Raw genomic sequence first — 26,630 nt, 5'->3', positions numbered from 1 at the left:
TGTTGTCAGAGACAGAGGTCAGGGATGCCGAGTGGGGAAAAAAACCCAAGAGATGGTCACTCTGCAACGTGTGTTTTAAACATCTATAGGTTGATAAAGTGTTATAATTTCATTTGTTTATTTTGTCACTACTGGGGTCAAAGCTCAGGGCTTTGTGCTTGCTAGCCAGGTGCTGTCTCACTTAAACCACATCTTCAGCCCCTATTATCGTAATTATTATTTTGTAATGTAGAAATCTCTTTACCCATGTATAGAGGAAACACTGTTCCTGTCTGGGTTGGCCTAGAACCATGATCTTCCCTAGCTCAGCCTCCCACGTAGCTGAGATTACATGCACATACCACTGCACCCAGCTATTGCTTGAGACAGGATCTTGCAAACTCTTTTTTTTTTTACCCTGGAATACCCTTGAACTGTGATTCTTTGTTCTCTGCCTGCCCAGCAGCTGGGATTACAGGGATAAGGTGCTGCTCTTTGGCCTATTTATATTTTATGAGTGTGAAAATGAAGTTTGTAGGTTTTATATAAATATTTTATATAGTAAACATTCTGATTGGATAATCTGCCAAGCTGTAGCAGTTTTTACAACCACGCTATGTACCCATCAACCGTTATCTCAGAATGAAAGGTAGAAACAAACACATAAAATGACTGTCTTGTGTTAAGACAGTTGAGAATTGCACATTGATCATTTGAATAGTTATTTCTTCATGAACTTTATGCATTGAGCGCTGAGGCCTCATCAGAGTGTGCATTTTACTAGGGAGAAGATACAGATTCTCAAAGTCCTCATTTAGCCACGGAAGAGAATTCACATGCAGCTTGTCATGTTTAGTATGAAATGCTCATTATGACCATTACTTCTATTAATTTTTTTAATCACCAGAGGGGTGCCACAGTAGTGGTCTGCTTCCCAGAGTGAAAGTAATAAGAGGGCACATGCACAAATTGCCTTTTGGTGGATAATGAACCAAATGTGTCATTAATTTGCCTTAGGACTATGTCAGATGCTAGTGTGATTTCTGCCTCGGCTGAATCTAAGACATTTCTTGTCTGTACTGCCATATGCTGATTTGACCCCACTTCTCTTTTTTTTTTAAATTTATTTATTTGTGTAATAAGAGCATGGTGGCTAAGAAAAAAATGGGTTCAGGTCATATCATTTACTAGTTGAACAAATGGCACGCCTCTTCTCCTCTAAAACCTCCGTTCCCTATTTCTTCCGGAATAGTAACCATTTCTATTTCATAAGCAAATGAACACATGCCAAGTAGTGAACATGGGCTAGCCATTCGGAACTGTTAGTAGTTACCAGTGTTACGTTTGTATTCATCGAGTTTCCCGGATTGTCTTGCTGTCTTCCCATCCGTACGTTCTTGCCAACAAAACGTATCGTAAAAACATTTTGTGATCTTTCACCACCACCACCGTGTGCAGCACACATTACAAAAACAAAACAAAACACAACGCACGAAGACGGTCAGCCCTCCGTACTCCCGTCCTTCCGTATCTGGTTACGGACTGACACCTTCTGAAGGGCTAGGATACATCCTGTGGGACACGAGCAGACTTTTTCCTCCCCAGCATTCCCGGGACAATGGCATAATGACGACTTCCACAGCGTTCACACGATAGGCATCGTAGCAAGTGAGTTAAGCGCGATTTGAAGTGTATGAGAGGGATGGAGGCTCAAGCCTGTATCCCCAGCTACTTAGAAAGTAGGGTTTGGGGGAAATTACAGCTCAAGGCTAACGTGGACATTAGCTTGAGCTTGAGCATGTTATCCCAGCTGTGGCGGAAACGGGGGCTCGGGACAGTGGAACAGTTTGTCATTCTTAGCAACCTGGGGATGCACAGTTAGGAGGCCTGAGCAGAAAGCGAGACCCTGTGTTGACAATGATGGAGGCAAACGGACTGGCGGTGTGGCTCGGGTGGGAGAGTGGGAAGTCCTGAATTCAACTCCCGGCACTGCCAAGATAAAAGAAGAAATACAATTAGATAAGCCGAAGCGCAAAGGAGGCATCTGAGAGGCGGGCGTAGGTTTTAATGGCAAATACTCTGGCCTTGCGTACAAGACGCGTGAGCTTCCCCGGACCTTGGTGTTCAGGAGATGCGCTGAGAAGGTGAGTGGCAAGCCGCAGAGTTTCCAGTTCATTACGCCAGGCCATTTCCTAGGATGTTCTTAAAGAGAGCCAAAATAATGAGGCAGAAAAAGATCGCTCCCAAAGAGCTAAAGCAGGATATCCGTATGGCGCTCATGGTTTTTCACTCATTCTTTGACATTTTTTTCCATTCTTATTTGTTTGACCACACGCTGCCCAAAGTATGCACCAAAAGCTGCTTCTGCAAGGGCTGACCTGACTGTTCCCTGGTAGAGGTATGCGAAGGCCAAGGACAGCGAGGAATGAAGAAGCATAAGCACGTGGCCACCTAACGGAGGGCAGACTAGGGAGATTCCAGCTACCGAGCACATCGGCTTGCCTACAGGACTGAATCTTGCGTTTGAGGCGGAGCTGACACGGACTGACCACTGTGTTTTGATCAGAGGCAGCCTACACAAAGATCATTTAGGTGGGAGGAGGAGGAGATCAAGGACACATTGCCAAACTTTCAGGGATCATCATTTTTTCAGAGTTCTTAGCATGAGATTCACTTTGCAAATTGCTTCGTTTTTAGGTACTTAAAACTATGCAAGGTTTACCCAGCCACATGTCGTTTACTCTCTCAGTGTCTACGGCAGGTACACATCTGCATGGATTTCCGGGGAGGGAACATAAATCCTTGCCTTCCAGGGCTTTGGTGGCTCAGCGGAGGGGAGACATCCCGGAAGTTAGGGAATGTGGACCAAGCCTGCGTATTTGTGCCTGAGCAAAGGATTCGTACACAAGCTCTGCCAACGGTGGGATGAACCTACGGGATGTTAGAAAAGCTAGAGCTCCTGATTAGGAAATCAGGTCAGGATTATTGATGAGAGCAGAGACGGATTGTAGTCTTTTAGAGAGGAGGAGTGAAGAAAAGTCACAAGGCAGTCTTGGATGGTGTGGGGAGACAAGGTTGGACACACAGGCGGGTAGGGGCCGGTGGGCGGATTGTCTTGCAGTGGGGTTGGGGAGGGGATTTTCTCCTCCTGCATCTCTCTTCTGTGCCTCCTGTGGCTGGAGGAGCGCGGCTGCCCAGCTCAGTGTAGACTCAGCAGGAACGGTCTTGGCGAGGTGTAAGTGAAGTCTTCCGCGGGTGCCGGCGGTGGGGACATCTTGCTACACGTCTCCCCCCCTTCCTGGGACAGTAGGGTTTCGAGGGCACTTGTCTCCGGACCACTTTGGCCATTGGTGACCACACCGCCGTGGGACTGGTCAGGAAATCGCACAGCTACTGGAGGAGACCAGACCCATGCTAAGTGGAGGGACAGTGGCCGTCAGAAGCAGCTGGGTTCGCTGGGGTCTACTTGCTTCTCTGACAAAGACGGTTGGATCGCTTTGTCAGTAGCCCTCTTCTCTCCCCTCCCCCCTTCCACCCCCCTCCCCCCCGGCTCTGAACTCATCTCATTTTTGTTTCGCAGGTTCTGAAGTTAGGCTGGTTATTACTTAGACTCACCATCTCGTCGCATAAAATGCGAGTTGGGCTCTGACATACCCCACCTAGGTGTTAAAGTTAGGCTAGCAGAGCTCTTGTTATTTCTGCCTCGTTTTCTATTGTCCGTGCCTAACACTCTTGAGTGCACATCTTATTCTCCTCACCCGTACCCCTCATATTCACTGATGTCACACGTACACCATGTGGGGCGTTTTTCTCTCCGGCCTTGTACATGGTTGACGTGTCCTGGCTCTCGAGGCCACTAGCTGTGAGCCTTTTCTTCCTAAGGGACTAAGAGAGGTTTGATAATAAAAGACCCGGATTTCAGCCTTGGGTTGTCGTTCCTGCCATCGCCCTGGGCATGTCCCCTGGCAGGCGGGGATTGGGAGTGCACCCCGTGCTAGCTGGGCGTGTTTTCGTGTGCACGTGCCGTCTGCAGAGGACTGTGTGAAGCACCGTGTTAGTAACTGGGGGCTGAACCTCCCTCCCGATCCTGAGCAGTCGTAGGGGAGCAATCGAGGGAGCGCTCCGCTAGAGGAGCAAGCCGCTTTGTGACCCCGGGTTGAGAGGCTTTGTGCGCAGCTCTGCAGCCTGTGTTTCTTGTTAGCCTGTGAGAAGGGTTAGGCGGGCTCCTTAGAGGTGCGGGCCTGGAGATGCTGGGGCGTGGAGGACACGGTGGCGTCGCTGTCTACCAAGGAGTGATTGGCGCTCCCCTAAGCTGGAAGGCCAGGCCCGTGAGCAGTGCCGTGCGGATTGGAGCCCAGAGAGGATGTGTACCTGCAGGGCGGCAGCAGGGGCTGCGATGCAACCTGGGAAACCGTCCTTGCCCTTTCACAGAGATGGGAACAGCCCTGCGTTGCATCTTTAGAGAAGGTGAACGTCGAACCCTTCTGAAAGCTGCTTCTGCCTTGGGGGATTGGGATGCGGGATGCCGATAAGATGGGAATACAATTTGTGACCCTCGGTTCCAGAGCCTTGATCCTCAGATCTTAGCCTCCCGAGTAACTGGGGTTATAGGCCTGAGCCACTGGTGCTCGGCGACTCCGACTTGAAGCCCTGTGGATGTTCTGTTTTATAGAATCTGGGTGATACGACCTGGATTCCGGACTCTGCCTCTCATCCCTTCATTTTCATGCCCTACGTGGTCCCCTAAAGAATTATACCTCCAATTTATTGATTTCTGGAAGGCAAGGCATTGCAAATGTTTTGATGCAAAAGTTCTGGCACTTTTCTCTAATTATAAAATTAAATTTATTCATTGGGCCCTACATTATTACGTACTTAATTACCTTTTCTAATGTTCTGTAAACACTTACAACTACCAAATGGCTTTTCTTGGTTTATGTACTAATTTATTGACTCACTTCACATATTAATTAATTGCACCAATTTTGTTGCTCTTTCTACTTGCATGATAATTAGGGGATCTTTCTGTCATTTTTTGAAAAATCTTTAGCTTTAAGCAGAGCCTATGCAGACCATAGGCAGTAGTCAGTAAATATTTCCTGAATGAATGTATGAATGACCTTATAACAACCTAATAGTCCTTACAGAAAAATTAACCAAAGAAACAGGAGGCAGAGGTCAGGAAGATAAGCGTGAGATCGATCTTCAAAGGAAGTTTGAGAGATCACATTTCAGCCAATGAAATCTTGGATGTGGTCTCAGCTGGGCTGCCACAGGAAGTATAGATAGGAAAATGATGGTCCAAGCCAACCCAGGCATACACATGAGCACCCATTTAAACAATAGCTAACGTGGGCTGGGAAGGTGGCTGAGCAGTAGAGCGCTCGCCTAGCGTGCACGAAGCCCTGGGTTCCATTCCTCAGCACCACATACACAGAAAAGGCCAGAATGGCCCCGTGGCTCAGGTGGTAGAGTGCTAGCCTTGGGCAAATTCAGAAGCGTAGGGACAGTGCCCAGGCCCTGAATTCAAGCCCTAGGACTGGTAATAAAATAATAAATAAATAAATAAAAGTAGGTAAAGCAAAAAGGGTTGGGGCATGGCTTATGAAGTAGAGCACCTGCCTAGAAAGCAGAAGACCCCAAGTTCAAATCCTAATACTGTCCTTTCCCCCTAATTTAATCCTTAAGATTGCTTTTGACATTAACTATAAAGGTATAGGGAAAGGCAAAAAAAAAAAAAAAGAAAAAAAGAGCAAAGCTAGTTTTTATTTAGCACACAGTTATTTAAAACATTAAACCTTGGGCTGGGGATATAGCCTAGTGGCAAGAGTGCCTGCCTCGGATACACGAGGCCCTAGGTTCGATTCCCCAGCACCACATATACAGAAAACGGCCAGAAGCGGCACTGTGGCTCAAGTGGCAGAGTGCTAGCCTTGAGCGGGAAGAAGCCAGGGACAGTGCTCAGGCCCTGAGTCCAAGGCCCAGGACTGGCAAAAAAAAAACAAAACAAAAAAAACAAAAAAAAAATTAAACCTTGAAATTAAAAGTGGTTTATGAAATCTGATCAGGAGTAGTTTGAATCATGCTCGCTTCTTTTCTCTTGTATAATTTATGAAATGTGGCAACTATCTTTTTTCCTTTTAATTCCTAGACTAATAGTTATGCTCTCCAAGATTGGATGAGCTGATAGTATTTTAGGCATTGTGCCTTCTGTGTCAAGAAATGGTCTCTTAGGGTTCCTTTAATATATAATCCTTTTTCATCACAATCACTTTCCATATTCATATGGGTGTGTGTGTGTGTGTGTGTGTGTGTGTGTGTTCCCCTGTACTGGGAATTGAATGCAGAACCTCCTATATGTTGGGCACGTACTCCCTTGAATCATGTCCCCACACATTTTGCTTTGTTGTTGTTGTTGTTGTTTGAGATAGGGCCTTGCTAACTTTGCCCAGGCTAGTATCACCCCTGGCATAATTGTGGTACTGGGGATTGAACCCAGAACATTGTGCTTGCGAAGCAGCACTCTGCTACTTAAACTATACCCCAGGCCATTCTAAAATAGGTTGTCGGCCTCCACTAAGATCTTGTATGTGCAGAGTCTCTTAAATGACAAATGGCAGGATTACCAGCATTCTACCTAACCAGATCTTCTCTTGTCTCCATTTATATTGGATTCAAATTTCACTTTCCGGAATCAGTTTCGTGTCTGTGCCATAACTTTATCTTTGCTCGCCGGTTGTCTCTTGACAGTGCAGTGTGGATTTACCATTGGGAGGCCAGAAGGCAATGTAAACACACACTTAGCTGTCAGTGTATGAACCGAATAAAGAGCAGCCCGTGGCCAATGACCAGCAGACAGATACAAGTACCATGGCTGGTCAGTGGTCAGGATGAACACTTGTTAGTTAATGGAGTGTGACTTGCTGACAGAGGAGCTAGAAAAAAAATGGCTTTCTATAGTTAGGGTTGATATACAATGTTAAGTGAAATTTGGAATGGGTGAAGGAAATACTGTTTTTTAACCACAGTATGGAAGCTGAAATATACATGTGTTGGAGCTGTGTCGAGCTGCCTCAATTCCAAGGTGTATTTTGTGGATATTCATATGTATTCTTTTCTCTCCTTGACAGAGAGTCACTTTTTTGATGTGTGTACGCCGGGACTAGGGTTTGAACTCAGGGCCTTGCTATCGCTTGGCCTTTTTTGCTCACAGCTTGTGCTCTACCATTTGAGCCACACCTCTTGTTCCAGCTTTGGGCTATTTACTTATTATTATGCTTTTTTTTAATTAAATGAAAGAGAATAAAAACCAGGGCTTCATTCATATTAGACAACTGTACCACCAGAGAAGACCAGAGATACTGGTCTTCTGACATCCCATTTTCTGGCTGTTTATATGTAGTATCTTACTGGTTATTTGTACCATGCTTTCACCAGTCTCTTTTGCAGTTATGTAGGATGTTTTCATTTTTCTCAATGATAAAGGATGTTGTAATGATTACTGCTATTGCACTGTTTTTGAAATAGCTTATTTTTCTGAATGAACACATTTTCAGGGAAAAATTGGTGGCTTACAGTGTACACTTTTACTTCCAGATTTCCTATTTCTATTTCCAGATTTCCTGAAGATGTGTTTTCCTTTAGAGATGACTCCTGAGTATTGATCACAGCACTTCTTTTTTCATTGATGACATTTCAGCAATCAGTTTGAATATTTTTCATGGGCTCATTTGTAGCAAGTACATTTTGATCTATGAAATGTTATCCTGATCTTTATTACCATAGGTTTCAGATGATTGAGATTTGCATGTTTTATGATCCTCTGTGTATACATGTATTTCTACAGATTTGTGTATATATTCTTTTTTTATGTAATATACATGTGAACTCCATTCACATGTACAGGCCGTTCTTGATTTTAGCCAGGGGCTTAGAAAAGTATCTATGGGCCTTCGTTTTGTAGTCAGTTTTGTAATCAATTCCCAAATGCTTGTCTTTCCCTTATTCTCCGTCCCCTTTTCTCCTCTTTTTCTCTGTTTTAAAGTAAAAGAAAATAACCTACAACCTGAGAGGAATTCTAGTTAATTTTTCATTACATGATTTTCAGCAGATGGGGTCAAAAGGAGCTAGTAGGGCATTCAATTATGTGCTTAAGTGTGTTGGAAAAATCTTCTCCTTCTCTCCCCCCGTTAGGTCTGCAATATTTTACTTGGGCTTGTTTTTCAAGTGCGGTGAAGCGTGACTAAATGTTTTTGGGTCCTTTCATTATGTAAAGAAGAAGGCCCATCTTGTTAAATATTCCTTCATCAACCTTCTAAGTTAGTGGGTCGCGGGCAGTGAGGAGGTTGTCCAGCGGTGGCCGGTGCGTAGCCATTGGACAGGGGGAGGGAGGGTGGGTAGAAGGTGGGCATCCCAGGCAAACTCAGGATTGGGGTGCTTTGTTACTCCTCCCACTGCTCCATTCAAAAGTGATTGGCCCTGGCTGGCTGCTGTCACAGAATTTGGGATAGGTCCTCCGCGGGGAGGAGGATCCGTGGCTGGACCTCAGCACCGTGCCGGTGCGCTGCTGGGGAACCTAGATTCGGCCTGGACTCCAGGAGCAGAGGACAGGCTCTGAGTTCTCTTTTGGCTTCAGGTTGGGCAGAAGGGAGCCTCAGCAAGAAAAGATGTCCACCGAGGATGTGGACGGGCAGCGCAGTGACCCTGGGGAGCGAGGACGAGGCCGGAGCTGCACGCCGCTCAGGGTGGTCCAGCCGGTGTTTAACCACAGTATTTTCACTTCCGCAGTCTCCCCTGCGGCCGAGCGCATCCGATTCATCCTGGGCGAGGAGGATGACAGCCCGGCGCCTCCTCAGCTTTTCACCGAGCTGGACGAGCTGCTGGCCGTGGACGGGCAGGAGATGGAGTGGAAGGAGACGGCCAGGTGAGCCGCGGCGGGCTGCGCGAGGTGCTGGCCGGGGGGAGGAGGGCCGGGGGGGGCGGGCACCCCGGGGAGGCCCTTCTGAGGCCGGCGGACGGACGTCGTGTTGGCCGGGCGAAGGCACCGGGACTGTTGTCTCCTTCCATTCTCCATCGGACCCTCCGAGCTGAGTTCACGTGTGGAGCACGGTGGGCGTGCCGGCGTGAGCTTGACGCGGGTGAGGCATGGAAGCCCGTCTCGGCGTAGAGGATGTTGTATGATAATAATAATAAGCCAAAGATCGTAGCCAAGGCACGTGTGTCCACGCATCTCTAAACACCCAGGTCCCCGGTGGGATCTGGAATGGCGGATTACCTGCTGCCCGAGTGGAGGGATGTGAGGAAGACAGTGATGGCTGCAAGTCGCAGTCGGTGTAATTCCAGGGCAAAGCCTGTCACCTTCCGAGTATCTCTGTGGAAGGAAGCCATGAGAGAGTTCACCCAAATTTGCAGTTTAGAGAACTCGGTTTATGTCTATATTTCGTTCCCCTAGTAGTTGGTTGCGTGATGTTCTTAGAACTTTGTTTTCATTAGCGCCAAATAGTATTGGATACTAATTCCTATTATATGTCATCTTTATATATGTTATATAAAATTTGTACAATTGTGCCACGCATTTTATATCCGTACGTGTATATTTGGAAATGCTTTGTGAATTAAGCACTTTTCAAGTGAATAGTACAGGGCAGAGCTTTTCTTTACATAAGGTTGTTACTTGTTCCAGACTCGGTCTTTTTCTGTGGCATATCACAGTTATACAGATAATGACTGTGTGACATAATGGTGAGTTATTGGTCTCTCATTGTCATTAGTGCTGAGAGATAGCAGTGTAGTTTACTTTCTCTAAGATTGTGTTAATGCGTATTTTTAAAAACTAAATTCAACCTCTTGAATATTTATTCAAATATACACCCATCAAGCACTGTCTCAGGTCCTGGGAGTTTAGCAGTGAGTGACAGAACCATGCAGAGCTCTGTAAAAGTTTAAAAGTTTGAAGTGCACCCGTTCAACATATATTCTACAATCTAAGGACTACAAGTCATATCTGAGCTTTTGAGCTAAGGAAAAAGAACTAAAGTACAGGCGAGAGTCCTATGGAAATAGCTAGAAGAATGGATTCGAAATTTCATTTCTGTTCTAGGTAGGTCTTTCACAAGTCAGAAAGAAGTTGCTTTTGATGGGTGAAAGCAGACAAACTCCAAGGAAGCAGTGAATCAGTAGTCTTCTTCTAGATGAGTCTATTAAGTTTCACTTATGATTTTGTTTATTTCCACTTTAGTCGATGATGTGTGGTTGGTTAGGTCCTGAAACTTAATGCCCGTTATTTTTATTTCCACAATTTTAAGTGCTCCTGAATATCTGCAGCTGTTTGTTCTTCTTAATACAGGAGAAGCTTCATAAATTAATTTATTTAATATTGATTTCACTGGCATGCCTAATTGTCAAAAATTTAGTAGAATTTATAAAGAATTTCTTACCTTCCATATCTTAAACTATAATCAGAAAAGAAAAAGGCATTACATTTTATTGGCCCTCACAGTAATATTAAGAAAGAGACCCAATTAAAGAGTATCCTCTTTTCCATTTGTGGGGGAATTCTCTTTCCAATACAGAAAGACAGTGGGTATGCTTGTTTAAACTCATCTGTTTGACGACTAATGTTTTCTTCTTTTACTTAAAAAGCTTTTGGTAGCCTAGTTCTATCCCACCTCTCATGCTGTCTCTTGAAGTTCCCTTTTATTCTTTGGGGCCTCTCTCAAAACCATAACTTGTATAAGTAAAAATCCTTGGTAAAGTATACTTTTTACAAGTCTTTAAAATGTGTTTTAAAAGAAACTCAAGAAAAGCCTTTTCGTAGTATCTCTGTGGCTGTCTTTCCTTTCCTTCTTTCCTTATGGAAGGTACAGGGTGAGACTTTATGTTGGTCAAGTGCTGAGAGATTTTGGTTTCGAGGTGGCTTTGCCTCTGTCCTGCTGTCGAAGTTGAGCCCGTACTTCGGGCTTCCTAAGTTGGAGTTTTCCATTCTACCAAATGAGCATCTTACCAGCCTGCATCCTTTCCAACACTGCGCAGATTTTCTTGCTCTAAAATTTCATTCCCCATATGTACTCTGGTGCAGTCAGCTGTGCTTCGAGGGTTACTTTGATTCCTATTTTCATCTTGAAATTCTGTGTGAGCAGTTACCGCTGAATAGAATGCTGGGTGTTTTTCTGATTTTGGTGTAAGTCAGATATAGGTTATAATGTACAGGGCTCCTGGTCCCAAAAGGGTATAGAGATCATGGTTCATTGTCACTGATAAGTCAGTGTTGAATGACATGGTCATAAAATTTTCATTTACGGTTCTTCAAGTATGATGCCCTTGAATTCTTAAATATCCTTAAAGATTATTTTTTTGGGAGTAGGGGTGGTCACATGTCATTTTGGTAACCTAAGCAATCCCTGAGAGAAGAAGTATGTTGGCAAGAAACTATGTATTGAAGGAAATGGTCCAGGGAGAAAAAGTATTCACTTTATAGTTTCTCTTTTACTTAAGACTTGTCACAGTCAGTTACTAATTAATTGTAGTTATAATATTATTTTAATTTGATTTCTTTGCTTACACAAATTCATTTGAAATCAGGGACCATCACGTCTGTACATTCACTATGGTAATCCCAATGTCTTGCACTGCCTCGTGTTTAATCAGTGTTTGCTAAATACATGATTAATTGGGAACTGATTGCCTTAGAAATAATGGTTCAGAATCAATAGTGACTTGGAAATCTTGACCAAAGTTAGAGTTTTATTATAGTTCATCTCATTTTGACTGATAGCTGATGGAATGCCAGCACCTACATCACTGATAAAGCTCAGAAAAGGATCGGCATTTAGTTTCAAAGGAATTCATTAATATGCTGATGATGTCTGCACTTACATCTCTAGCCTAGACTTCTTTTCCTAATTGAAATCAGATAACAGTAGGGCTTATTAAGAATATGTTCAGATTTACTCTACCAAACAATTCCCTTCTTCTAGTTGCCTCATTCAGAATATTGGGGCCTCGTTCCTGTCTTGCTCTACAGTCTGTTATCTGGCCAAACGGTATCTTTGATTCTCGGATATTCAGATATCTCACGTTTCTCATTCAGTACGTCTGCCACCCTGGTTAGGCTTGCCTTCATCTTTCACCCAGATTTCTGCAAATACTTCCAGTTAGTCTCTCTGGCGCTGCCCTTGCTTTCCTCGTGAACTGTTCACCCTGCCCACGTTGAGCTCTTCCTCCTGTTCAGCCTGCCCCGAGGCCTGCTGGCCAGTCCTGCTGCTCCCTCAGGGACTTTGCACTTACCATCCCCTCTGTCGGCAATTCTCTTCTGATCACACCACCTGGCTTGTGTCAGGGTTCACCTCCTCCCCTCGCCCAGCTCTTCATTCAGAGAGTGCCTTCTCATCGATTGCCCTTGTCTTTGGTTGAACCTTTCCTCCAACACGTCATGTCCTTCATTATTTTCCCTTAGTACTTAGCACCATTTAGTGTATCAGGTTTCTTGATATCTCATTCTTATCTCCTCCCAATAAAAAGGAAGCTCTGTGAGTGCAGATGTGATAGGTTGCTTTGCTTACTACTATACTCCTAGTGCTTAGAATTACCAGGTACCCAGCGATGTTCACAAAACAGGAATTAAGAAAATGAATGGATGGAGAATCAGAATCTCGGTTCTTACTTTGCTCCTCTGTGTAAAGTTCTTTGGAGAGGCTTGGAGATGGTTATGCTTCCAGAAAAGTTCAGGTTAAAAGCAACAGGTTTCTAGAGATACACTGTTCTCAGAACGTTTCTGCAGGAATATTCCTTCTGCGATGTCCAGCTTCTAGATAGGGTTAGCGCCCTCATTAAAGGCTGCGCAAGGAAGTGGTGCCCTGGCCGAAAGCACTAGCCTTGAGATGAAGAGCTCAGGGACGGCACCCACGTTCAGAGTTCAAGCCCCACAATCGACAAAAATAAATAAATAAATAAATAAAGCTGCAAAATCTACCAGCTTAATAAAAGGGTAGTGTTTAGAAGGGAATAATTATATATATATATATGTATATCTATACACATATATGTGTATACACACATATGTGGAGAGAGCGAGCGATGTGGCATAGATTTCTTTCGTGTGTGTGTGTGTGTGTGTGAGACTGTGTGTGTGTGTGGTGTGTAATTTGCAGGGGCACTGGGGAAAGAACCCCAGATAGGCTAAGCAGGGGCTCTTTTATATCCCAGATGGAAGTCTGTTTTATTCCAGAGAAGAGGGAGGAAAGAGAGGACGAAGAGAGAGGAGAGAGAGGAGAGACACAGAGGAAGGAAGGACACACAGAGAGGATCCAGAATTCTCTACTGTAATGAGTTTGATGTAGCTCCTCGCGTGAGTCTACACTCCACAGGACACAGTACCTATCCTTCTTTCCCTTTTCAGTTTCTGTACTTTTCTGTTGCCTAATGTTTTTTTGTGTGAACAAGACTATTACTTGCTGCAGTGTTTCAACGTTATTATGGCTTTAATCTTACTTTAGGAATAGCAGGTTGGTTTCTTTTCTTGGGATAACTTTTTCAGTCACAGGTGCCTCTTTTCATCTTGGAAAACACGGTAGTCTTGTAAGAGTTTGCCAGAAGAGCTTTCCACCTGTATGTCATTTGCAGTAGCACTTAACTCTAACCCTCCTTTTCAGATTCCTTACCTATCTTTCCTAGAAGTTAGAATGTTGAGCCTCCGCTAGATCTTTTACAGTAGCGTGCGTGTGGATGAAGACTGTGCAAAGGGTAGGCTTATCAGATTTGACATAGTATCTGATCAAAGGAATAGCAAAAATGTCAATCTTGTGCATGTGGAATGGGGAGAACCCCTCCCCCTCCCCCTTCCCCTCCCCCCCAGGGTCCAGCTTCGTACCACGGTCCTATCCATGCCTGTTCCTGGGCTTCTGTAACAGGTATGCGCCGCTGTGCGCGGCTTTTTAAAGGAATTGAGGTTTTGCTAGTACGTTATCTGGTTGGCCTCTCGCTGTGATCTTCCTCATCATTTCTGCCTCCCAAGTAGCTGGTATGATTGCTGTGAGCCACCAGATTGCTTTTTCCCCCCAAGATAGAGGTCCGAAACAGATATTTTTTTTTTTTTAACCTGAGGTGGCCTTGAATTCATGTTCTCTGACCTTTAGAGTAGCTGAGATTATAGGTGTGTGCCACTCTACCTAGCAAACTTCAGTCCTCCTCCAGAAAGTCACCTCTGAACGCTTGCTCATTCAAAAACATTCATTCTGATACAGTAATTAACACGGTATCATCTAGAATTAATGAGCAAGCCTATGTTCCTCATTAAGAATGAGGCAATAACTAATGGGCTCATTAGAAAAAACAAGTACAATAAGACCTCGTGGTCTGTTCCGTTCTGGTGACGGCTCAGTGATAGGAGGCAGGGGCTGACTCTTTTCCTTTGCCCGAGTGTTTACTCGTTTGACTTAAATTAGTGAGTGAGTTTTGGGAAGGCCAGTAGTGCTGGACTTAGCCACTGATAACTAGATAGATGTTAAGGAGCATTCACTCAGTGTAGCTGCCGACAGTCTTGCCAACCTTGAGTAAAAAGGGGAGCTGTCACAAGTTCCCACAAACACAAGCCAACAGGGCAAGGCTCAATCCCCACCTGCCCTCTCCCAGCCCCCACTTTGGAGACCTGACTGAGGTCAGGAGCACAGAGCAGGAATGCTTGCTTACCCCTTGGGCTTTCAGAGAGACATGGCTCTCTCCCCAACCCTCCCCGCTCTGTCTCCTCTCTGCTGATTACTTTGGGAAATTCCATTTCAGCCCAAGTCGAGTTTTCCTGTAAGGAAAAGACTCAAGGAATCTAACCTGCTATGTAATTATGGGTAGTTATAGCTAGGTAATTATAGGCAATACATTTCACAGTTGATCTAGAAATGTAAGAATTCTCCGCAAAGACTTCATTTAGCCTAGGTAAGGACTGGCGTTGACTTCTCTTTATGGATGGGGAGATACTTTTTTAATGATCAAGAAATTCGTCTATCATTTGAGTAGTTTTACTTAGTTGGATTGTATTCTAGTGCAAAGGTCATGACTATTTTCCACAGCCAAACTGGCAGGTTTTTAAGTTAGAGGTCTTGTGTTTTCTTAATTATATTTAATCATATGATTGGAAAGTTGCAAAATTCAGTGATTCCCACTGGGCTTTCTGTTTCTTCAACAAATGAGTGAAGTGCTGGTCCGTTGGCAGTCACTCAAGCGTTAAAACTGCAGAGAACTTTATCTTCATTCTTCTAAGACCTTGGAAGAAATCAACTTTACCTAATCATTTGCTCTTCCAAGGGTACAACAGTTTTGTAATTGCAGGCATTAAAAAAAAAAGCCAACTTCTGAAATTAATTTTCCTGAAACATGTCAAGTTCCAAAACAAAAGGAAAAGCCAGAAACTTACTACAAATACATGGTTATTCAGAGTCATTAGGAAGGGTAAAATAGTGGCTTTTAGTTCTCGCTCCAATGAAAGGGTCTGTTTGTTTGTTGTTTTTTTTTTTTAAATGTAATTACATGTCTGTAAAGCACCTTTGCAGATTCATTGACACTCGGCTAGGCTGACCTTTCGTATCTTTGCCTTAGCCTCCTCTTTAATGGGTTCTGATTTGAGTTGGGTTGTATCCAGTTAGTTTTTAAGTTTGTCCTTGGTATGTGAAGAGGATAGCCATAACACGCACAGTTTCTTGAATAAAACAATGGGCAAGCAGTCTATGTAAACAGGACAGCTGCTATTTTATGCTGAAATGCATATGTTGAAAGTATAATCATTCCCTGAACAATCAGAGCGACACTTTTTTTGAAGGAATTTATAGCTGTGCTATCATATGACATCATCACAACATTCAGTATTTACTCAGCCCACCGTAGTGAACTAGGTGCTAAACTGAGTTGTGAGATCATTACTTCTCTCTTAGGAATGTAGATTTGAAGTAACCATCAGCTTTTAGGTTTCACTTCCATTCTGTCATGGTTAAGTCTTGACCTAAAGGGCTGGTGTAATCTAAGAGAGTGAGTAACACAGTTCTGAAATCCAACCTCGCTGAGATGTAAGATTTCTAAATGTACTTTTTGTTTCCGGTGCTTGTCCTGGGGCTTGAACTCAGGGCCTAGGCTTGTTTGCTGAAGGCTAGTATTCTACCACTTGAGCCACAGCTCCACTTCCAGTTTTTTGGGGGGAAGTAATTGGAAGTAAGAGTCTCATAGACTTTCCTGCCTGGGCTAGCTTCAAACCAAGCTCCTCAGATCTCAACTTCCCGACTTAAGCTAGGATTACAGCTGTGAGCCACTGGACTAGCTCTAAATGTACTAGCTGTAAATGTACCTTGTTCTGGTGCTGATCCTGGGCTTGAACTCAGGGCCTAGGCTCTGTGACTCAGAGCCTTTTGTGCTCAAGGCTAGTACTCTACTACTTGAGCCACAGCTCCACTTTTGGCTTTTTGGAGGTTAATTGGAGATAAGTGTCTCCTAGGCTTTTCTGCCTCGGCTGCCTTTGTACTGAGCTCCTCAGACCTTGGCCTCTTGAGCAGCTAGGATTACAGGCATGAGCCACCATTGCCCAGCTCTACATATACTTGTAAAAATGTTTAAATTTATAGTTTGAGTCTAGTTAGGTTGTTTACAATATGGACATGGCTATGGGAAAACAGAAAGGCTGCAAAGGAATTCAGTGATTTTTGACTTCTTTTCTTTCTAATGAAAATTTAACGGAATCTGTATTTTCTGGGTAACTGAGGGTCATGCTGGCTTGTTCAGCCACAATAAGAGAACATCATAGACTGTGTAGTTTACAGACAACCAAAGTTTGTCTTTTTCACCTTTTAGAAGTTGGAAAGTCCGTGATCAAGGCAACTGTGTGTTTGGCATCTGATGTGGGTCCCCTTGTTGCTAGGTGGCACCTCCTACTTTACCCATCTATTAATAGCCTCTGCTATAAGAGCACTAATTCCAATCATGAGGCTTATATACTTTCAAGGTCAGCTCACCTTCAAAAGGCTCCACTTCTTAGTATCGTTGTCTTCCACATTCAGATTTTAACATATGAAATTTAAGGTCCTAGACATTCAGATCATAGCAGGGAGGGTAGCAAGAATGACCCACGGTCATTTATACATGCATAATGTGCAATTTTCTTTTCCTTTTTTTTTTTTCCTTTGGTAGTACTGGGATTTGAACTTAGAGCTTCATGTTTACTAGGTAGGCACTCTGCCCCTTAGCCAGGCCCCTAATGCTTAGTTTTATTTTTTTGTTGTTATTTTTAAGTGAACGTTTAATTTTAGTTTAGTCAGAAGTTGTCTTTCAAGAAATTAGTTTACCATTGATGGCAGTTGATTAAGAGGGGACTCGTTTAGGAACAATAATAGAGAATTGAAGACTATCTGAAATATTAAACTTTAGTGAAGTTTTAATTGGCCTTTAAAATGTTGGGCTTAACTTTTGTGACCTAAGAGTTTATCTCTTAGCTGGTACGAATATTTCTAGAAATAATAAAAAGAGGAATCACTGTATTTTCATAGATGATAGTTCTACGTAGTCCTGAATTGATTTAATATATGATCAGATTTTATTTCTCCTGAAGTCTGCTCTTGAGGGATAAACTATAAGATATGAAATGATGTGCATCATAAATACCAATGAACGTGGTTACAGGTTCTGTAAGCAAGCAGGAGAAATTCGAAAGTAAAGCAACGTGATGTACTCTATGATATGCGTAGTCTCAATTAGTCCTAGTTATCTTCATTACCTTTTATCATTTTGGTTACACCCATAGAATTCTATAGGTGCATTGATATAAATTCTTCATTTTTCTCTCAGCTCCTTCTCCTTCCAGCTGAGGTCAACAACAATAATTCAGCCACATATGTACAGATTAGTTGTCTCCCTTCCGTTTTTTTTTTTTTTTTTTTCAGTGTGTCTCAACAGCTTTTATTTAAATAAGCCAGGTCTGCTTTGTAGGTCCAATGCCCTCTTTGGCATTGACTTTTTAACTTCTGACATAAATATTTATATATATACATATATACATACACACACACACACACACACACACACACACACACACACACACACACACATACGGCTTCATAGTTTCCTTCTGTGAACTGAGGGAGCAAAGCCGGGTCTACAGTTGCGTTAGGCTGGGTTAAGGTGACCGAGATGGCGGTTGTGTGGCTGTGAATTTCTTCCTCTCCAGAGGGCTGGCGGGGGGCTTCAGCTGCGGTACAAGCACTTCTGAATCCTGAGTATTAGGCGTTAGTATAATTCTGAATTTTTCTTTGACATTGTGGCCGATCTTTTGATCTGTTTTCACTTCTGTTTCGACTAATGTGTTTTCCCCCTCCTCAGGGGTTGGTAAGCGTTCTATAAATAATACCTTATGTAGAGCTTTCTCTGATCTCTGCCCTTTGTTCTCATCTTTAGTGAGTTAGGTGAGTGTTTAGCTTTTTTCTGGGAAAACATTTTTCAATCATTAAACCTTTGGGTGAAAAACAATTTTTAACCCTCTTGTTATCTTTCCCAATATCTTTGAGAAGGTTTGATGTGAAAGAAAGAAATGTTTTCCTTCAGGTGTCAATGAGCAGGCAAAGGAAATGCTTTCCTACATCCTTTAGCATCCTAGAAGGATCTGCGTGTAATATAATATATAAAATATAAAAGCTCCCGCAGACGGCTTGTTCTCCTTAAACTTAAAACACTTGTAGATAGCGCTACGTCATCACAGTGTTTAGAAGTCTTAGACACTCTGGGTGAGCGTGGTTTGTTCTGCTATGCTAAAGTGAACAGAAGGAACATTACTATCAGAGTAGATTTGTTGTTCACTGAGTCTGTACCTTTTTAAACACATGTCTAGCTAGATTGGAAGGGTAAAGCTTCTATTAGAATCCCAATGAGACAGGAAAATAAACCAGCTGAGACAGACATATTAATAACCCAAGGACACGACAAAATACAAGGCTCCTCATACTTATCACTGCTGGGCACATCGTGGTTCTCTAGTATTTGAGATAAATATTGGCCCATCACTCATTTCTTCCATATATGTCGGCCTTGAGAAATCACAACCGGATGCGCACAGTGCGGAGGTTTTTATACTTACAGGCTCTGCCCGTCGAGAGAAGTTTGAAAAGCACCTTATTTTTTTTCGACCTCATTAAAAAGTTCAGTTTTACTAGTCACTCTTACGGATTTCACGATCACACATTGGCGGAGAGCAAAGCAAACATGCTACGACTTCTTTTGGCTCGCCTTTTTCCTCTTAAACTTCAGAGGAGTTCAGGGAGTGATCTAGTTATTCTTACCTTCCTCCAAAAACCAAAAACAAAAGGCGTTGTAGGAGGTCTGCTGGTGAGGGAGAGAAGCTTGGGTTAGTATTGCTGTTTCCAAAGGAGGTTGCATTACTTTTAATTGTCCTTCGCTCATTTTATCTTCCTAGGTGGATTAAGTTTGAAGAAAAAGTGGAACAGGGCGGGGAGAGATGGAGCAAGCCCCACGTGGCCACCTTGTCCTTGCATAGCTTATTCGAGCTGAGGACGTGCATGGAGAAAGGCTCCATCATGCTAGACCGGGAGGCCTCTTCCCTCCCGCAGTTGGTGGGTAAGTATGCTGTCTCACGTTCTTGTGACTGTTTAGCTTTACGAGTCCACAAGTGGCCTTCAATGCCCATGTCTGCTAGTGTAATTAAAGTTGAATATTCTATTATATATATTATATATATATATGTGATATATATGATATATGAGGGGGGTCCTGGGGTTCGAACTCTGGGCCTGAATGCTGTCCCTAAGCTTTTGTGCTTAAGTCTACTATTGAGCCGCAACCCCATGCCCAGGTTTTTCTTGGATTAGTTGGAGAGAGAAGAGTCTCACAGGCTTTTCTGCCGGGCTGGCTTTGAACTGCAATCCACCTGAGTGGGTAGGATTACAAGTGTGAGCCACTGGCAACTGGGTTCAGACATCTTTTAAGAAAAAAAAAATTAGGCCTGTAAGGGGTGTGTGTGTGTGTGTGTGTGTGTGTGTGTGTGTGTGTGTGTGTGTGTGTGTATGTGTGTGTGTGTAGAATATTTCCTTCTAAATTTAGTTCCTAACCTTTTCTTTTGTACTTTCATTTTTATAACAAGGGAGTCTTTATTGCTTTTTTTTTCTTACTTTCTACAGTGGTGGTACTGTGTTTGAACTCAGGGCCATAGGTTTGTGTGGTAGCTACTCTTAAGCCCCAACTTCAGTCCGTCATTTTCCACACTATTATTATTTTTTGGTTACAATTAGAATCATGCTGTTTACATGCATATTTGGCTTTATTTCCTTTATTCATGAATATTTAGTAGACTGATACTTTCAATAAAGCCCTCTGATTCTCCTGTCTGGGTTCTAGCAGACTCTGGAAGTCTGAGCACTAGGTTTTTGGAACTCTGTCCTTATTCATCGCAGTGAGCTTTTCTGGGCCTCGCCCTCGTCATTTGCAAGAGTTTCAGTGCTCTTTGAAATGGGAAATCGCCTAGTTTCTGGGTTGGGCGTGATTCTGTGTGGACAGGAGGCCGTTCGCTGTGGCTAGAGAAAGGCTGTAGAGGGCTCGGAGTCCGCAGGGCCTTGTGGGTTCACGCCGAGCCCGTGACATTGTGCCACGCCTCATCTGGAGCATCATGGCTCGGGAGCTTCTTGCCGGAAGTTCTGTCACTTGGAGACTCATTTCACTGAGCCCTACGCGGGGTCATGGAGTAATTCCGCCAGATGCAGACTGGTAGCACAGAACGAACGCGGGGTTCAAAGTCGGAGGGCCTCACATACGATCCTCCTTTGTTAACCTGAATGACTACGGGCAAAACGAGCACCTTCATTCTTTTGCCTTTTTGTTTGTTTGTTTTTACTTTCTTCATCTGGGAAGGCAGGATGACGGTGGGCCTTTCAGCGGTTATGACTGTGAACTGAGATGGTCCTATGTGTCCATCTTACACTTCAGCAAAATTAATTTACCCAGGTCTTCCTCCATGTTACCTCGTGGAAGGGTAAGGGAAGATTTTAGAAAGGCAGACCGATTCGCAGGGACCTCATGAACGGGAGAAAAGATGAGAAATGGTATGGTAGACAGAGCTGAGAACCCGTTTCCTTACGTGAGGAGCGGATCAACAGGGTGAGGAACGCTAACACTGAATCCTGTTCATTATGTTCTTGAGCTGTTCTGAAGACCTGTGCTGGGGTGGTCAGCCTCAGACGTGTCCACCTCGGGGAGCTTCTGGACTCGAGAGACCAGCTGATCCTTTATGTGTCGCAGAAGACAGACTCTCACGTTAAAGTAGAATTTCATTGGCCAATGGCCGAAGAGAGAAGCCCTGTCATCTACTACATTTAACCAAGGAGAATCAATAAATATGTAGTAGTTTGCTTTCATTACATTTTTTTTTTCCCCCTGTTGGTACTGGTGGTTGAACTTGGTGACTGACCACTGCCCTTGAGCTTGTATACTCAAGGCTAATGCTCTACCACTTGAGCCACTGCTCCCTTCTGACTTTTTGGAACGTCATTGGAGATAAGAGTCTCTCACGAACTTTCCTGCCTGGGCTGGCTTCAAACCCCAGTCCTCAGATCTCAGCCTCCTGAAGTGTCTCTTTTTTTTTTTTGGTGTGTTGGCTGTTTTCAACCCAGGATCTTGCCTTATACTTGGAGTGGAGGGTACATACTACTGGATTAAAACCACTTTGCTTCCCTCCTATCTGGGATAACAAGTGGCATGCCTCACCATTTTCTTGAGATAAAAATCTCACAAACATTTTTTTTTTGCCGGGCTGGCCCTGAACTGTGGTTTCCCGATTCCTGTCTTCCAAGAAATTTTCCATTACCGTTCATTACCAGCCGTGAACTTTTCTCTGTAACCACCATGCATTTATATAAAAATTGTCATTACGTGATAAAAGTAGACATCACGAGGTCACTTTGAAGCTTCGTCACTCACGAATACGTTTGCTCCGCGGTCCCTGGGGGCAAGCAAGCCGAGGGCCGCTGCTGTCATTCTGGCGCTGATAATACAGAGGAAGAGTTCAAAGGCAAACCACCCATCACCAGCAAGACAAAGGGACAAAACGAAGGGGTCAGGTTTGCAGGACCAGGGAGAGGAATTGGCTAAAATAAAACAACACATCCTCCGAAAGAACCCAAACTTCCCCAAGGGTCACACGCACGAAGAGTAAACAGCCCTTGTTTCATTTTTAAATGCCAGGAGATTGCACAGTAAATTGAAGAGTTAAGAGTTTATTATTTTGTTATTAAGAAAATCTTCCTCGCGCAAAGGGCGAGGTGGCGTCGCCTTGTCCTGAATCACGCTGACGGCTCTGAGCAGAGACTCATCCCCAGCCAGGTCTCGAGGCGACGCAGCCCCTCCAAACCCACGTGCAACGCCAACACATGGGAAGGCACAGGAATCATGGCAAACGCCACGGGAGCAGAGCAACAGCAGCATCCATCCCGTCCACCTTTGCAACGGGCCTGCTGCCGCCGCCTCTCCCGGCACCCCCTCTGACCCCCAGTCTCCGGGACAGCGACAGGGAGCCAGTCGGCCCCGAGTGGGGGCTCGAGCAGTGGGTGGCGGGCTCTTAACCCGTGTCACTTGTCTTGCTTGCATCAAACATGCAAGTCTAATTCTGATTCTTCTCAGGGCCTCGCTGTGCTTTTTCTTGACGAAGAATCCCTTCTGCATGCTAATGGAAAGATTTATCTTTAAAGTATTATAAAGGATCAAACATCATTTCCATGGATTATTTAAATAGGTTTATTCTTAGCATCATCATTGTAATTCGAGCATGTCACCCAGACATGAAATGAAGTCTAGGGAAATTTTCCTCCGTTCTCAAGTTAAAAAAAAAAATAATCCATTTCAGGTATTTTATCGCTATGAGAAATGGATGAGGAAAATGTAGCTCGATTTTCAGAGTTGATTTTTATATGTAAGGGCATTCCTGGGTTACGCGTATTGGCAGACGTGTGAGTCTCGTTTCTTTTTCTTTATTTTTTTTTACATGTTTTATGTTACCAATATGACATTATCTTCTTTGTGTCTTTCTAATCAGAAAACTAATGTATTTTATTTAAATATAATTCAGAAAAATACAGTCCACGAGAACAAAAATGTACCTACAAACCTGGTCTTAGAGCTACTCTCTCCTCCTCTTTCCTGTGCAAACTCTTCTTTACATACATGGAAATTATCTGTGTTAGTTTTCTGCTTGTTTATTTATTTTTGCAAGTCCTGGGGCTTGAACTTAGCACTGTCCCTGGCTTCTTTTTGCTCAAGGCTAGCACTGTACCACTTGAGCCACAGCGCCACTTCCGGCTTTTTCTGTGTATGTGGTGCTGAGGAATCGAACCCAGGGCTTCATGCATGCTAGGCAAGCGCTCCATCGCTAGGCCACAATCCCCGCCTGTCCTTGTTAGTTTGAAGTTGAGAGTTTTTATCCTCTTTTTAATCCCTTTGTTTCCTTTTAAGAACGTTGCGCTCTCTGATCGTTTTGTTACGTAGGCCATCTTTCACTCGGTTTGCAAGAACTTTATATAGTAATATTTTTTTTGTCTAGGGCTTATTTTTAAATAAAAAATCTTGTGACAGAGAAAATGATCTACAGTATTAGTCTGAAAACCTGGCTTTCTTTGAGGCTTTTGCCTTGAGTAATGAGTCAGCGTCTGAAGTCCAGTCGCACCTCTAGGCCTCGCTTTTCTCCTCTGTGTATGGCAGGAGTTGAACCTGACGCTCTGAGGGTCTGAAAGGCTCTGTCTGTTCTCGTCTCATCTCCCCCCTCTTGGTAGCATCTGTGGGATTTTGAACCGTGAAAGCTTCATCTCAGGGTTGCGGTAGAATGTTACTGCCCCCACTTTCCGTTGAAAGCTTTTCTCGTTCGTGCTTCAAGAGATCGCTCTAATGTGGGCCATTTTTACGGAAACTTAATGAAGGGCATAAGCCGCACCGATGTGTTAACCTGTTCTCACCGGTGATTTCCAGGCTTTAGTCACAGAAGCCCGGCTGTGCTGTGTACACATGGATTGATTTCGACTGCGAGGCAGGGCAAGAGGAGAGGGAGGCCCTGCCAGGAAGGGTAGATAAGAAACAGTTGAACCCACAACCCTGGAATTGGAGTAGGCGTTTGATGACCGTTGCGGCGATGCGCCGCCGCATCGGCAGGAGCGGCCTTATTTCTGCCGTTGTTCTGCAGAACGGACTTGGTGCACGGAACCCCACTTACGGGGGAAAGCAGAAGGCCGCGCCCTGCGGCCGCCTAATTATCGTACTGCGGGGCAAGGCGGAGCAGCAGTTAAAAGAGCACGCGGAGAGTGTTACTGAGAGCGGTTCGAGGAGTTAAAAATACACCGAGCGAAAGGCCATTTTTGAACCAAAACATTCACAGAAGAAACTCTTCCTTTCTTGTCCTGGCTGCCTACCAAGTGGCCCAGTGCTAGCTGACATTTATGGCATCTCTGTAAAGCACAGGATGGAAAATCTGTGATTTAGCCTTTGCTTGGTTTCCAAATAGCAGTTTGTACACTGTGTACATTGTCGGTGGCAAGAGGCCGAGAGGCCCGTTCTGCTTGCTGTAAAGATGACCCGGGAGAATCGTGTGCCACCGCGGCCCACGCCAAGCCCTCCACCATCTCCATCTCCAACTTCTCTTTACAAAGGGTGAGAATCGCTGGGATTTGTGTTATCCCACTATTATTCATCGATTTTCTTGTCAGATTTTTTCTTTTTCTGTTTTTGCAGAGCAGTAGCTTTTGTTTTCTTCTGCACTTTTCTGTCCTGAGAAGTTTTCCTGAGAATAAAGTCGGGATGTATGGTAGGCACGTACAGCTGGGACCTCTTGATGGGTGTCCCTGCAGAGGACCAGCGCTCCGCTTGTATGCGGCGGGGAAGCTTGCCCACAGGGCCATGGCTGTGTCCCCAGCTTTACTCTATGAGGAGATGCCCCCCCACCATGAAGAGGAACCGTTTGTACCATTAATAGGCTTACTTGTGTGAGAGAGGTTCCCCCCCCCCGCCACCAATACTAGGGGTTTGAACTCAGGGCCTCATGCTTGCTAGGCACAGAGGTAAATATCTACTCCTTGAGCCATGTCTCCAATCTGTTGCCTCTAGTTTGTTTTTCAGATAGAGCCTCCTGCCATCTTTGCTCTGATTAGTCTCAAACTTCAGTCCTCCTCCGGTACCCCCCCGAGTGGCTATGATGATAAGCTTGTACCCCGTGTTTAGCTGAATCTCTTATTTTCGAATAGAGTTAAGAACTTGTTGTCCAAAAGAATGGAGAAAGTTTGGTGAAACAGTTTTTTTTTTTAACCTCTAGCTACAACTATATTCTAAAAATAGGAGCACGAATAGAAACTTTAATTACTTGTAGAAAGACAAACATTTACGTTTCATGTTGAGTCTAAACAGGAAGAACAAGCCAAAGTTCTTAGAAAAGACTAGGGCATATTTTTGTAGTTTAACCTTTCACTTAGCGGATGAATTGCTATCCAAGTGATCTGATGATATTCAGAAAGATATTATTGTCTTTTACCTTGTTCTATCATTAAAAAAAAAATAGGTCACAGAAGAATTTGGGAAAACAGATTAAAAAAATCACTCGTCTAACTACTTTAAACTTTATATACTCCCTTCAAGGCTTTTTGCTTTTGAAAAAATTCAGATCTTTAAGCATTTTAAAGTTAAGAATGTACCCAGGAACGTGTGGTTCACGCCTGTAATTCTAGCTACTCAGGAGGCAGAGATGAGAGGATTGTGGTTCCAAGTCAGCCCTCGATGCAAAAAGTCCATGGGACTCTGATCTCCAGTTCACTCCCAGAAAACTGCTGCTGTGGCTCAAAGCGGTCGAGTTCTAGCCTTGAGCAAAAGGCTCAGGGACAGGGCATGGACCCTGAGTGCCCGTCCCATGACCAACAAGGCAAATAAATGAATGTAAATGACTGGTTTCCTATGCTTATCGAGGGGAAAATGTAATTCATGCAAATTCACCGTAACTGGGATTGGGGGAAAAAAAATGAAGACGACAATTCTACCTTTCTGAATTTCAAACACTAAAGTGTCTGTGACTCCTTATCTTCACACAAAGTGGGAAGTTACAGGGTCAGGAAGTCATCTATAGACCCAGGATTCATTCGTGATATCCCTGAAGCTAGAGTCCACTCTGATTTTTGCTTCTGTTTTGCTTTGCTTCCCTATCAGAGATGATTGTTGACCACCAGATCGAGACAGGACTGTTGAAACCCGACCTTAAGGATAAGGTAACCTACACTTTGCTCCGGAAGCACCGGCATCAAACCAAGAAATCCAATCTCCGTTCCCTGGCCGACATTGGGAAGACCGTCTCCAGTGCAAGTAGGATGTTTACCAACCCCGACAATGGTAATGCAAAGCCGGCTGGCTGCCGCCTTCTCTTGCCTGTGCGTCTCATTCGCCTCTCCTCCATCCCCCGCCATCTTTTCTCCCTCCTCACGGTATCTCGTCTTCGTATGCCACAGTCATGTCATATTTTTTTTAATGCAGTTGGGCCGGCAGGCATGTAGTCTTGCTGGGAAGATTTTACTCATTTTTGGAGGTTGCAACTATGATGGTGCCTCACTTGCTCCTTGTGTCTACTCGGAGAAGCTTTTCACATAACTCTGACGAAACAACGAAAT

At 44.1% G+C, this 26,630-nt stretch overlaps 1 protein-coding gene across 1 annotated transcript in view; it reads left to right on the top strand.

The window, feature by feature from the left end:
- Positions 1-8,548: 8,548 nt before the first annotated feature.
- Slc4a4 (solute carrier family 4 member 4) overlaps positions 8,549-26,630 on the top strand; it is a 178,948-nt gene continuing 160,866 nt past the window's right edge. Inside the window, exons 1-3 of the mRNA XM_048364722.1 lie at positions 8,549-8,902; positions 19,412-19,572; positions 26,176-26,355. Coding sequence (XP_048220679.1) covers positions 8,646-8,902; positions 19,412-19,572; positions 26,176-26,355 — 598 coding nt within the window. The 5' untranslated portion in view covers positions 8,549-8,645. The remainder of the gene's footprint in view (positions 8,903-19,411; positions 19,573-26,175; positions 26,356-26,630) is intronic.

This window comes from Perognathus longimembris, chromosome 16 (assembly GCF_023159225.1).
Source record: "Perognathus longimembris pacificus isolate PPM17 chromosome 16, ASM2315922v1, whole genome shotgun sequence".
Lineage (NCBI taxonomy): Eukaryota > Metazoa > Chordata > Mammalia > Rodentia > Heteromyidae > Perognathus > Perognathus longimembris.
Note: the sequence above shows the minus strand (reverse complement) of the source record. Positions and strands in the feature narration are given on the sequence as shown.